The sequence below is a fragment of the Salvelinus fontinalis genome, chromosome 1 (assembly GCF_029448725.1).
Source record: "Salvelinus fontinalis isolate EN_2023a chromosome 1, ASM2944872v1, whole genome shotgun sequence".
Lineage (NCBI taxonomy): Eukaryota > Metazoa > Chordata > Actinopteri > Salmoniformes > Salmonidae > Salvelinus > Salvelinus fontinalis.
The window spans coordinates 88,303,771-88,318,131 of record NC_074665.1 but is presented as its reverse complement, the minus strand read 5'-3'; the positions used below and the strand labels follow the sequence as shown (position 1 = coordinate 88,318,131).

Below are 14,361 nucleotides of genomic sequence, written 5' to 3'. Positions count from 1 at the left end.
TTATGATGCCTTACAAACACTTACATGTTTCATAAACAATTTCATGCCTGTGAAAAGAGAAGAACATCTTCCAGTGATTGGGAGATGTAGGTGTTAAGTGTTGCTGGTGAAGGGGGGTGGCTTACAGCATATGACCATCTGTAGTAATGCCCCAATGAATAACGCTCACTGTGGTCAGTCCTTAATGCATCTGCAAGGCCAGGTTTGCAGAGCAGCTAGACATTAGATAAAGCTGATTTGTTTCTTGGAAAACTGTACTTGAGGAGCTTTGGCAGGAGGATGTGTGAGTGAGTGTGTGTATTGTGTGTGTGTGTGTGTGTGGGGGGGGGGGGGGGGGTTCTCGACAAGCTGCTGCACATTTTCTCAGTTCCAGCCCATGCCTTAGCCAGCCAGATGTATTAACACACACACACACTAGCCATGCAACAACCAGGGCCCAATTTAGATCCACAGCCCCCCCCCCACACACACACATACTGGCCATGCAACTACAGTGGCCCAATCTAGAGCCACAGCCTCTCCTGACACACACAGACACACACAACATGGCATAGAAAAAGTAATGATGCCAAGGCTTCCCTTACCTTCATTGCTGAAAGATATGAGAACACTATATCCATTATGATTATACACTAAGTACAGAATCACAGTCACTATAGTTAGTTCTGAAGAGCAATGCTAGAATATGTTGAATTACTTAAGATGTGTAAGTATAGCTAATATATCGCATTAAATGATACACACTTGGGGTTGTGTATAATTGTCAGTGTTGGGGAGCAGTGAACAACAAGTAACTAAACTACATTTTGCAGTAGCTTGGTGACAGGTGATAGTTTAACTAAATTCAAGTCAAGGTTATGTTTTCAGTAGTTAATTACTTTTAGCCATGTAGCGGTGTAGCCAACTACTGGAACTACACACTACCGTTTTACCATGTAGCGGTGTAGCTAACTACTGGAACTACACACTACCGTTTTACCATGTAGCGGTGTAGCTAACTACTGGAACTACACACTACCGTTTTACCATGTAGCGGTGTAGCTAACTACTGGAACTACACACTACCGTTTTACCATGTAGCAGTGTAGCTAACTACTGGAACTACACACTACTGTTTTATCGTGTAGTGGTGAAGCCAACTACAGGAACTACACACTACTATTTGCAAAAATAAAATATGGGTGAAGTAGGCAAGAATTTACTTTATTTTTCTGGCATCAGACCTTCCTAATTCTCACTTGAAACATTGTAATTTGTAATCTGATATTTACATATAATAATTTTTCACAAAGTAATTTGGATGTAGTGAACTACTTTTTCAAAGTAACTTTAGTTAAACAAAATATTTTTTAGGGTAGCTTTAGTGTAGCTTAACTTCCTCCAGTGTGAAGTAAAATGTAGCTTGGTAAACTATATTTTCAGAGTAGCTTCCCCAACATCGGTAATTGTAACATTTGATTGAGCTTGTATCTAATACATACAGGCCTCTGAGAAGTCCAGTCGGTTTAAACACTTATGAAACAAAATCAAGAAAAAAAAAAAATATTACAATAATTTCAGCAGATGACATCTTCCTTCTGTTAAAATATGACTGTGGCTCCAAGCTGTATTAATAAGGATAATAAGCATTTAACTAATCTTCTAAATGTGCGGTAGTTTTGTGCCGACTGAATGGTACCCATGTTATTCACTCTTTATGTGACAAATTAAACACACACATTTACATTGGAGTTGAGTTTTAAGGTTCTTATAATTTATTGCAGTTTGCACACAATTGAAAAATTTCAACAACAGCACACCAAAAAAGTACAAAACTAAACAGCCTTAGAATTTACTCCTCTTGAGAAAAAACAAAACATACTATGATTGTCAAAGCTAAATGCTTAAATCCAGAAAAATAAACCAAATCTCACAGGGAAGCAAATATATTTGAATCAAAATCTGCTTCTTTTTCAGACAGTGATTGTCCTTTTTAACCGATTTCTTTCTATTTCCCCCCTCCCCTCTCTTCATTGTCGTCTACATTTGAACGTTTTTTCCCCCATTGGACCTTTCCTGTTTTCAAGTAACCAAAGTTGGATTGATGTAAACGGAGATGCTTATTGGGTAATTTCACAGCTTCCTTTCCATTTCAAAAAGGTCAATAAACAGTCCAGTTACACACACTTTCAGTGAAAAAAAACAAGCTGTTTACAGTAGTTTAAGGCGGTCAAGTACAATAAGAAGTCAGCAATAATTGTAAATAAGTCTTCAAACAGAGAGCTAACTCACATATGATATATTTTCCATGGATGCAAAGAGATCAATTACCACTGTGCAAAATGCCATGAGTGTGTGCAGTTGGCAAGGAGCACCCATGTCACCAGCTGATGCTGCCACCACCATGTCCACTGAAGAGCAAACCAAACCCCCGGGCCAGTGTGGACCTGCCAGACATGCCAATGTGCAGACATTCATAACCATACTAATAACAACTGAGTTTGTGTAGAGTTCAACTTTTGCTTTTGTTTGATTGATTCCATGATTTTTGTGCACAAACATTTTTTGAGTGCAGAGTTTTCTCAGAATGTTCACATTCCAAAAAATTTGAAAAATCCTAAATAAAATATTGAAATAAAGAACAGTTCAAATGAAAATTAGATATTATAATACTAAGGTTAATTCAATAATTTCAAATAAATTTCAAATAAATCTCCTCTTGAATGTAATAGTATCCATGATTTCGTGAATCTATAATTTATAACTGTAATTTTCATATAGGCATATTTTCAGCAATAAATCTCAGTTAAATAAGCTTTAATGGTGCAATCAAGCATGCCAATTCTCCCCCTTCAAAAGCAAGGATTACGCTTTCAGTACAAAACACGCACGTGTACATACATACAGTACGTACATAGGAGCACTCAAACAGATACACGCAGACATTCAAATTAGGAGCGTGTAGTGCTGCTCTCTGATTCTTCAGCTTTTACCATTTAAAACAGAAAGAACCTTCAGGAGTACACAGGCTTTACTATTGAAACAGAAATAACCTTCAGGAGTACTCAGGCTTTACTGTTGAAACAGAAAGGACCTTCAGGAGTACACAGGCTTTACTGTTGAAACAGAAATAACCTCCAGGAGTACTCAGGCATGAGCAGGTGAGCATCTCTCTCATAGATCAGTGTGAAACCTTCTCATTGGCCGCACAGTTAGAAACAGGTGCCAAATAAAAATATAAATAAATTACCCACAACGCTTACTTAATGTCGATGAGAAAGCAGAAAATACCAAAGCAGAATGTTAACTGGATATAGCTACAGTAGTTGGGAACCTTAACTCCCTGACCACCATGCAGCAGAGTAGACTGTGATGAAGTGCTGTGTGGGCGGGAGGCAAACACAGTAGAGGAGATCTTCAGTAGATTAGTTAGGTCACTACTGGCATTCAGCCCACACTGCCACCTCTGTCAGTCTGACGACAAACTTCACCTCACATTCCGTTACACAAACTCAAACCCAAGACCAGTGCATTGACACAATATCTTCACAGCCCAGAAGAACATTTCAAAGGAGTCCCGACAGACTCTCAAAAAGAGCAGAGAAAATAAATAAACTACTTAAGAATGAAATAAGTTAATTTAGAATACACCCCCCCCCCCCAAAAAAAACAAGAAAATGTAAGATAAATCATATTCATGCATTTTCCATAACTGGAATATTCCGGGTTTCTTAACTGACTGCACCCTTGGATATTCACATAGTCTGTTCTATATTTGCTCAATTACAGTGTACAGTTATACAGTAATTCACATTTCAAATATACAGGTTGGACTTCATGCAATATCAGATCCCATTTTCCAAAACCAAATCCATAATCACTACAGAAACCTATAGGATACAGCCAAATGAAATTAAAGGGATGTTTAAAGGCTGCAGATAGATTTAAGAAATTGTATAATAATCATTCGTAAAGAATTTTAGAAAATACTTTAATTCATGTGAAAAAGGAAGCTGTACATTGCATGAGTGCCATATGTCTTTCATCAGTCAAGAGCTTAAGGAGCAGAAGCTTGTTAGAGCAGACCTCTTTCCACAGTTTCCTTAAACACACACACACACACACACACACACACACACACACACACACACACACACACACACACACACGCAAACACACACCAATGAAATTTGATAATAAAAATATAGTGCACTATATACACACATATTAATACACACACATATGTGTACTGGTATAAATTGATGATCACAGTACCCGTTTAGTGTATTCTAATAATCTTTAACGTCAATGTGTTACCTGAACACTTCATATGGTTGTCGTTGAAGGTGTGCCTTAGATTAAGGAGTGTATCTATACACAAGAAGATGACATAACACTGGCTGTTGATACCAGCGCCCATGTTTTTTTTATATGGAACTAAATCTGAACAAATAAAAGATTAGAACAGAACAAATGACTGGAACTGAAAACAGTAGTAACATCTTTATGTTCTATTAAAGTGCCATTTAAGCAGATTTTGTAATGTACGTACAAGAAACATGAGTGAATCAGACCCCTCTCCTACCCACAACCCGTGCTCCAACTCCCTTACCTCTCTGCCCAACCTTCACTGACACCTCTCTCATTTAGCTTAAAAACAAATAAGTCCTGATTATTTCAGCAGGCTTCACTTCCACAGTTCTTGAGAACTATCCTCTATGGCCCAGTCCCTGTGGAGGGTGGGCAGGTTGAGGCCTTCACTCTTAACAGAGAGCGAGTTGACCAGTTCGCAGTGGAACTTGCGGATGTGGCGGTACAGGTCCCCGGACTGGGTGAAGCGCCGCTCGCACCACTTGCAGGCATGTGGCTTCTCTCGGGTGTGCACCACGGCGTGCCGGCTCAGGTTGTGAGAGTACTGGAAGCTCTTCCCGCACGTGGTGCATGTGTATGGCTTCTCTCCAGAGTGAGTCCGCTCGTGGCGCTTCAGGGTGTACATGCAGGAGAACGTCTTGCCGCAGATGGAGCAGGTGGGCACGTTGATGTCGCTGGTGGGCTTGGCGCGCACGCCTTCCTGCTCGCGAAAGTGTGTGCTGAGGTGGATCTGGAGGATGTGCGGACTGGGAAACACCTTGTTGCACAGGGGGCACATGAAGATCTGAGTGTGAGGGGCGTTCAGCATGTTGGACACGTAGGGCAGCAGGGTGCTGTCGATGCTGGCCGCCTCGACCTGGGCCCGCTCACTCTCTCCGCCCAGCATGTCATTATTGCTGACCTTGTCGTCATGCTCCAGCTCACTGGCCAGGGTGGCATCACGCAGGGCTGACAGGTGGGCCTCCAGGCGTCTGTGAGCATGGCTGCTGACCAAGTGGTGGTTCAGACCTCCGTTGGTTCTGGGAGGGGTGGCTTTGGGCCCGCTGTGGTCCATCTCGTAGTCGCCACTCACCAGGTCCTCATGGTCTGAGCCCGTGTTCTTCTCCTGCTTCACCTGGACCAGGGTGCCCTGCAGGGTATCTGGCATCACCACACCACAGAAGTAAGGGTTATTGGATAAGGCCTCACTGGGCCCAGTCAGGCTGGACTTCACAGACAAGTCCAGGACACAGTCTGCATCCGACGACACTCTGCGGGAGCCACGTGAGCCCACAGACCTCCTGGACAGGGAGCCTATAGAGCTGCTGGGGCTGCCAGTTGGGGATTGCAGCTTGGAGGGACTGCCATGGGCGTCATCCTCCCCTGGGCTGGTGGCAGTGGCCGGGGTGCCTGCCCGGTCGGAGGGTAGCCTCATCCACAGGCTGCTGGAGTCCTGCTTGGACTCCAGGTCCTCATCATCACTGGGCAATAGGTCAGCTGTGGCTGGTTGGCCCGTGCTGCCCTCGGAGAAGCTCTCTACTTTGTCAGAACAGCTGGAAGCGTCCTCCTCCTTCTTGGTGCTGTCTGCCTCCGCAGTGGCTTTGTGCTTCAGCTTCTTCTTGCAGACCTTGACAATGTGGTACATGTGGAGGAAGCTGGCAGCAGCCAGCACATCCTCAACGGGCAGGGCTTTGAACTGGAGCTTCCCCTCGTACATGAACTCCAGCAGGAGAGCGAACGCTGGGGCTGTAACAATGTCGCTGTTCAGATGAACAATGTCCCTTTTGTCCAGCTGGTCCTTGTAAAAGAGATGGAAGTACATACTGCATGAAGCCAGCACTGCTCGATGGGCTCGGAACTGGGCATCGCCGACCAGCACAGTGGAATCACAAAGGAAACCCTGATGCCTCTGCTCACTCAGACACTGTAGCAAATGTCTGCTGTGGTCTGGGAACTCCATGCTGTCTTCATAACCTAGAACAGACAGCAGATGTTAGAGGCACATTATTTTAGAAGATGTTAGAGGCACATTATTTTAGAAGATGTTAGAGGCACATTATTTTAGAAGATGTTAGAGGTACATTATTTTTGTTTTAGCTTGTAGACAACCTGTCTGGATCCACTCACCCACTCAGCTCTCACTGTCTCTCTCTCACCTCATGCACTCACTCACCCACTCTCTCACATACTCACCCACTCGCTCACTCACTCACATACTCACTCACTCACTCACTCACTCACTCACTCACTCACTCACTCACCCACTCACTCACCCACTCACCCACTCACTCACCCACCCACTCACTCACTCACCCACCCTCTCACTCACTTTCTCTCACTCACCCAAAAGGGAACAAAAATTTGCTTACACAAGAAATCCTTGACATTTTAAACTACATTTACAAAACTGTCACTAAAACTTCACCAAAGATACATTTTTCTTTTTAGATTCTGCTAACATGTTTTACCACCAACAAACTCCAACTTTCAGACACACAAACACCAAATAAAAAACAGGTAGAGTCTAATTGCTCCATAAACCTGAATGTTTCAGGATGATATTTGGGAGAGGTGTTGCTCTAGACTGCGACCAATGGCTGCTCCACATGATCACAGAGAGGCTTCAGCAGCTGACCTCCTGGTCACACAGATGCCCGCCCGCCTGCTAACTGAACTGCTTCCACGCTTTACTCTCCCAGCTCCTAGTCAGGTTATTTTTAATAACCCACATTGGCCTGGCCAGCCTCTTTAGGTAACAGGATTTCAGGTACACATGCAATCCTCACATACACAAGCTACCAATTCCAGAGGCCTACTGTAAGTATACTGAGAATAACGACTGTACACGCGGAATTGAAGGGTTTTAAAATTTAGGGTTTTGGTAATTACAAAAGGCCTTTTATTGTCAACTCCCACTGCTATTTATATTTGCTAAAAAGAGAGTCCTATTCCAGAAATAAACTTGAATAATAACAGATTCATACTTTTGAATGAGAAAAAAAAAGATCACACCTGTTAACCAAGTATCTTTTTTTGCCTGAAATAATACATGAGCTTGAACATTAAGCAGTTAAATAAACCCTTTTGAATGTGAGTGAACAAGTGTGCGATCCCCCTCACTTGAGCAGAGTTCAGATTTTCCTTAATGGGAGGCTTACAGGGACAAGGATGTCCAACCCCCCAGCCAACTCCCACCACCCCACGCTCCCCCTCCTCAAATCTTTCTAGAAACCGCACATCCTCGCTAAAGAGAACCGGCACTGAAGATTTACAGTACAATCACTTTAAGTGCCCTGTAGTCTACAGCCATCCTAATCCTTAAGATGGCTAAAAATAAAGATAGTAGGACAACTCACAAGGTAGCAGCGATCAAATTAGGGGTCTGTCAGGACAGAGAGGGACGGAGAAGGAGGCTTACAAACATCTGATCCAGCTGACTGTGGCCATATGGCAGCTGCTGCCCAGATAAAGAGATTAAGACTAGGAGGAGTGCGATTACAGCTGTCTAGCCAATTCAGGCAGCTCAAATCTGCAACTTCTAAATTAGTCACCACCAACAGAAAAAATGAACACAAGCCAGGGAAAGAGGACATCAGGCTTTCAAGTAATTTCAAAGCCAGTTATTTTTTATTGAACCTTTATTTAACTAGGCAAGTCAGTTAAGAACAAATTCTTATTTACAATGACGGCCTACCGGGGAACAGTGAGTTAACTGCCTTATTCAGGGGCAGAACGACAGCTCGGGGATTCCGATCAAGCAACCTTTCGGTTACTGGCCCAACGCTCTAACCACTAGGCTACCTGCCGCCCCAAAAGTCAGATTTAAAAGGTTTAATTATTCTTAGTAAAAATTACCCTATAGACTTGTATTATTATATATTTTTTTACATTGTTTGTGGATGTTTTAACCAGAATAACTTTGAGTATAAAGATTTACAATTTTGGTAGTAGCAGTTATCTGTTGGATCAGATTTGATAAATTAATACTGTGTTTACCAGACAATAAATACACGTTAAATTGCATTTAATCATTAGTTAAACACAAGAAATGTATTTTGGTTGAAACAAATGACAATAATTTCAACAAACATTCAACTCCAAGCCCAACTTGCTCACTACAAACCAGAGAAAAACTAGGAAGGCTCTTCCTGACTACACCAGTCCCCTGCTTAGCTACAGTAAACAACTACTGTACACATACACAACACGTAGACTAAATCCTTCACTTCCTATTCCATAGAGCTCTGACTAAAAGTAGCCTGACCCTGGGAAAAGCCCTGGAAAAGCCAGAGCTACTCATACAAAACAAAACCCTCCCAGGGCCCCGGACCCCTTCCCACAGTACCTGCAGTATGCATCAACTTGATTAAGTCCACTGTAGTAGAAAAGCTGGGCCGGCTGCAGCTTTTTTGCAGAATCAATGAGGGGGTAGGAGAGAAAAAAAATGCAAACTGTGGAAGACAGATGCAAAGCGGAGGAGATGTTGGAGGGGAATGAGATACCTCCTCCTGCACACAGATCCGCACACACACTAACTCCCAGTCTGTGCATTAGAATAAAAGACTGGGGGATGGCAGCCTGTCAGCTGCTCTGACATCATGTTCAGATGGAAATGCTACCTCCAGCTGTGCTCCTTTTACAGCCATATGCTACTCCTCTACACTCTGCCACCAGCCTCTCCTTTATACAACTTTGTTTATTTTTTTCTCCTCTCTCTAAAAAAAAGGGGGTACATGTATTGAGGTGCTTGGGTGGAAAACTAGACAACTTCCCCCTACCTCTTCACTCTAAAGGATAACTTTAGAAAATAGGTCTGTGTGAAAACCAACACTTTTTTTCTAACCTAGTTTCATGCGCAGTGAATTTAAATACCCTCAAGTTTTTTTGCCGCCTGCTCTCCTTCCAGTAACCATAAACAAAGGCCAGCACAGCACATTTGTAACTGACAGATCCACGCAGCTGATATTGTTTTCAACTTTTTTATGGTTCACTGCCCTTGCCATTACCGTAATTAATTTCCCTATCCCTTTGGACAACTGACAGAAAAATGTATAAAATAACAATGGGAACAATCGTATTGACCTGATGGGTGATATTCTAAATAAAACAAAAACTACACTATTCCTTAATGGGCTGCCTAAAACTGACTACAGCTTCTGCTTTCTTTTGTGAAAGTATTCCACTCTTTCGTGTGAATATTTCAGGGGGTATTTTTATTCCGCAAGGAATTAATTTATCTGCCATGTGAATGGATCACAGCCACACATCTATATGCAGCCCATTATTATTCATATGAAACGATAACAATAATAAACAATAGACTGCTCACGCACAGTGGCTAACCGGGCTATCTGCATTGTGTCCCACCACGCCCTCTTTTATGCTGCTGCTACTCTCTGTTCATCATATATGCATAGTCACTTTAACCATATCTACATGTACATACTACCTCAATCAGCCTGACTAACCAGTGTCTGTATGTAGCCTCGCTACTTGTATAGCCTCGCTACTGTATATAGCCTGTCTTTTTACTGTTGTTTTATTTCTTTACTTACCTATTGTTCACCTAACACCTTTTTTGCACTATTGGTTAGAGCCTCTAAGAAAGCATTTCACTGTAAGGTCTACACCTGTTGTATATTGGGGCACGTGACAAATTAACTTTGATTTGATCATATTTTTATTTATTTATTGTGTAGCCTATATAGATGTGAACTTTACATTCAAGACATTCAACATGTTCCTGTTGACATAAGGGGCATTTTTAAAATGTATTTAATTTTTTATTTCACCTTTATTTAACCAGGTAGGCCAGTTGAGAACAAGTTCTCATTTACAACTGCGACCTGGCCAAGATAAAGCAAAGCAGTGCGACACAAACAACACAGAGTTACACAAACATACACAAACGTACAGCCAATAACACAATAGAAAAATCTACATAAAGTGTGTGCAAATGTAGTAAGATTAGGGAGGTAAGGCAATAAATAGGCCATAGTGGCAAAATAATTACAATTGAGCAATTAAATACTGGAGTGATAGATGTGCCGAAAATGAATGTGTAAGTAGAGATACTGGGGTGCAAAGGAGCAAAAAAAAAAATAACAATATGGGGATGAGGTAGTTGGGTGGGCTATTTACAGATGGGCTGTGTACAGGTGCAATGATCTGTAAGCTGCTCTGACAGCTGATGCTTAAAGTTAGTGAGGGAGATATAAGACCCCAGCTTCAGTGATGTAATATAATTCACAAGTTTTGTTGTGAAAATGTACAAGATCAAAACCTTTAAATTAATTGCAATTTATGCTACTGTGTGTAGCTTATACTTTAGAAAGAGGAGAAACACACGAATATATAGGCTATATGTAGGCTGATAGAACAAACATATTGCCAGACATCATATGTTATTCATATATATCTTTAAATTACCTTCAAATCAGTGACGCTGCACACAAATGGGAAAATTTGAGTTGCATTTAAGTATTACCGATTTAGGATCCGAGGCTTTTCACAGAACATAGCATATTCCTTTCACAAAAAAAGGATATCATGTATCATTAAATAGCCCTAGAGTGTGTTTGGGTAACAATGTTACAACATTAATATTACAACTTGCAACACATAACACTTAATCCAATTATATACATTGTATCATTGCCTTTCTTTGGATTAGCTTAGTCTACAAAAATATCAAAAGCCAGGAAACAACTGTCATAAATTAGCCATTACTTCCATAAACTTCTTGAGACCGGACATGACACACCACTCCCGATACAAGCAACTGATCAATGTATCTGTCAACCTCTGTAGGCTACTCCTCCAGGGTCTGGCTACCAACATTTCTCTGCGCTGCTGGTTCCAGATTGGAAAACTGTCACGAGCAACACAACAGAACATTCGCAAGACTACAAATACAATATCTCGCGCGCGCACACACTAACGCAATCAAGCTAGCTAGCCACGGTGGCTAACAAAAAAAAGTAAACGTTCGATCAGTAGTAGGCTATAGCAGTTCTGTAGCAGGCCCCGATGCAATGCCGACAGGCACTACGAAGGAGCTAACATAGCAACTATTATGTGAACACAACAGTCGCTAGAAATGATGATTACTTTTTCCCCTTTCATTCTTTAACCTCCTTTCATCACCCTTTCGGACTGTGGTATTAAAGGCACTTACAGACAACAAGCTCCAACGTCTACCTGCGTCCTTCGTCAAATCCTCTTGAGGTTGAAAAATAACTAGATTGACTTTCAACAAATGTCCATAACAACCTGCAGGAAAGACGGACCGAGCGAGCGGAGAGAGAAGGGCTGCGGCAGCCAGATGTTTCCGAGCTGTTGCTACTAAACTCCAGCTACGGTAGAGGCGTCTGACTGACAGCGCAAAAGCCAATAGTGCTTGTGATAAGAAAAGTGAAGGCAAATTGGAAGCAGTCGTTGAAGAGGGAGGGATATGTCTACTGGGTGTAGGTTGACACCAGACAACAGTGAGAAGGCAGAAAAAAGGCCAAGCGAACTGGTTCCCTGAACAGACTGGCGCAGAGCACAGTGAGCAAGAGGCTGAGCGCAGGGTTTCGTGGGTACTGTAGTCATGCTTCGACCAATAGAGAGGAAGAACAGGTGCACTACCTTCATATTCTTGAAAGAAAAACTTTTGTCACCGGGTACAAAATGAGGACTGCAACGAAAAGTTTTGCGAATATAAGGCAATTGACGCGTAAAATAACTGCGTTGGAAGCGAGCAGAATGCATCAAGGTAGCACAGTCAATTGTTCATTCATTGGTTTGAATAAAGTGATTTTCTTTCTAGGCATTTTCTTCTGACTTTAGTAATTTTCCTATTGCCATGGGATAGCCTATATATTTTGCAAGAATATTAAATAGTTTATGCATAATGTCATGATGAATAGGTTAGCCTATCACAGTAGTCCTATGTCTATAGTCCTATCATTAGGCAATGCTTAGCCGACTAAACTCAATTTCGTGATTTACGTTGGAGTTGGGGGGTGACTAGCGTGGGCGGACTGGAGCTCTGACATCACATAAAATGTACTTTTTTATTTTTTTTTAACTACTGATTTCAGCAACCAAAGAAAAACTACCTGAAACCAGTAGCTTAAAAAAAGATATCTAAACTTAATTTTATGTGATGTCGGATTACCCTTCCGCCCACGCTAGTTGCAGCTCGACTCCATAGTAAATCACGGAGTTGAGTTTAGTCGGCCTAACTATGCGAAACTATCAGCAGGTTCATTCACTAGCGATAAAAGAATGGCCTAAGTCTCTGTTTATTACAGTGTCTCAGGGACATACAATAACCATGTCTTGATTTGATGTCGAATACGTCCACTCTCACGTCAATAATTAGCCTAAAGTAATTAAAAACGAATAGGCTACTTTGTATTTTTATTTGTAATATATGTTAAATTGTACAACACTATAACTTAATTTAGAGACGAGCAACATTATGCTGAAGTTGCATGTCTCCTTTGATGTGAGACTTAGGTTATATCTTATAGGCAAGATATTCTAAGACTGAAAGGCAAGATATTCTAAGATTTATGGGCAAGATATTCTAAGACTGAAAGGCAAGATATTCTAAGACTTATAGGCAAGATATTCTAAGACTTGGTGAGAACATTATTGGTGAGAAACACGTTATAAAACATTATATACTGTATTATAATATGGAGGTTCAAACTTCAGTCAATTTTGAGACATTTCATTAGAACATCCAGTTTTTTGCACCGAGTGCCACGGCAGTGATCACCCATGCAGGACCGTTAATCTGGAGAACAAGAGAATCAGTTTGTGACTACAATCACATCGAACAAAGATATAGTGGCCCAAAAGTTAACATAGTCCTACTGAGAGGTATTTCATGAATTTTCGAAGTGGTATGATGTTATATAGAGGACCACAATGGAAATAAGTCCCAGACTTTATTGTGTGTTATCCTCAATGATTTTATTCATGTGCATGTATAGCTTTTAAGTTTTATGTGTGCTTGTTTTTTAAAATGGTCGAATTAATAAACTAAACTAAAAAACTAAAAAAAACTATGTCTTACAGATACTCCATATGTACAAAAATACCAAATAACAGGTTGCTTGTGTTGAGGTTGTAGTGGAAATCCAGTCTGGACATTTACATTCCTAAATTTGTCCCAGTAAACTAATTGGCGTTACTAATACAGTTCAAAACACAGTAATGATTCACAGTAGTTAATCAAAAATACATTACATCTTTAAATGCACATAATGGCCTCATTATGTGACAAATTAGTGAATGTTAGCAGCATTATTTGTAAGGTTTACAATCCAGTAGTTGCTCTCTCTGATTATAGGAAAGCTCTGAGTAATTATCACATCAGATGATGTGATGATATGTCTATGTACCAAATTTGAATAACTGCTTCTTCATCTTCTGAAGATTTTAGAAAACAAGCAGGTATTGAGAAAATGCCCACTACATATTTTGAAAAAGTTATTCCATATGTGAACAATGTTTTAAAAAACCTACTATTTATTTTGATAACTGCTTCAATTGTGGATGGCTTGACATGAATGATCTTATTGATACTTAGGTTTCACTTTTTCACTTCTGAAATGTGTATTATTGTCAGAGTTTGAAACCTGTTTGAAACCTGACGCCATTGTGTTGTGCTCCTCCATCATTCAGAATCCCCTGTGATTTACATAAAAAAAATTACTTTAAAACTCCTTTTGATCCCAAAATGATTATTGAGTCAACAGATGCTGGCAGGAACAGACCTGTGCCAAAACAGAGATCTTTGATATTGTTCTTTCTGCAGTTCTCTGTTCAAAACCAATGTCAAAGATGATTTCTAAATGTTGCCCATTTAGAGATGCCTTTTCATTTAGCAGTGAAGGACATTGAGAAAAGTAATTTTCATCCTAACAATATAAAGGATGAAATGCACCAGTTTAATTTTGAGCAACATTGTAAGCAACATGTATGTGAAAATTAAACATTCCACAAATGCATTACATTTCTTTGCAATTATATTAT

The 14,361-nt window shown here is 40.8% G+C and overlaps 1 protein-coding gene across 3 annotated transcripts; it reads right to left on the bottom strand.

The window, feature by feature from the left end:
- Window positions 1-1,731: 1,731 nt before the first annotated feature.
- On the bottom strand, window positions 1,732-12,283 carry LOC129863260 (zinc finger and BTB domain-containing protein 18-like). 3 transcript variants are annotated; one of them, XM_055935162.1, is made up of 2 exons: window positions 11,507-12,283; window positions 1,732-6,303 (listed from the first exon to the last, which is right to left on the bottom strand). In XM_055935162.1, the coding sequence occupies exon 2, from the start codon at window positions 6,287-6,289 to the stop codon at window positions 4,667-4,669; it is 1,623 nt and encodes a 540-aa protein (XP_055791137.1). In that variant the 5' UTR covers window positions 6,290-6,303; window positions 11,507-12,283; the 3' UTR covers window positions 1,732-4,666. The 3 variants fall into 3 exon arrangements, with proteins under 3 accessions (XP_055791137.1, XP_055791141.1, XP_055791145.1); XM_055935166.1 differs by lacking the exon at window positions 11,507-12,283 and adding an exon at window positions 8,675-8,872; XM_055935170.1 differs by lacking the exon at window positions 11,507-12,283 and adding an exon at window positions 6,871-7,511.
- Window positions 12,284-14,361: the final 2,078 nt, after the last annotated feature.

Coding starts and splice junctions, on each gene's coding strand:
- LOC129863260 (XM_055935170.1), bottom strand. CDS start 6,937: ATGTGGAGCAGCCATTGGTCGCAGTCTAGAGCAACACCTCTCCCAAAT. Junction 6,304..6,870: donor TATCATCCTGAAACATTCAG/GTTTATGGAGCA, acceptor TGTCTGTTCTAG/GTTATGAAGACAGCATGGAG.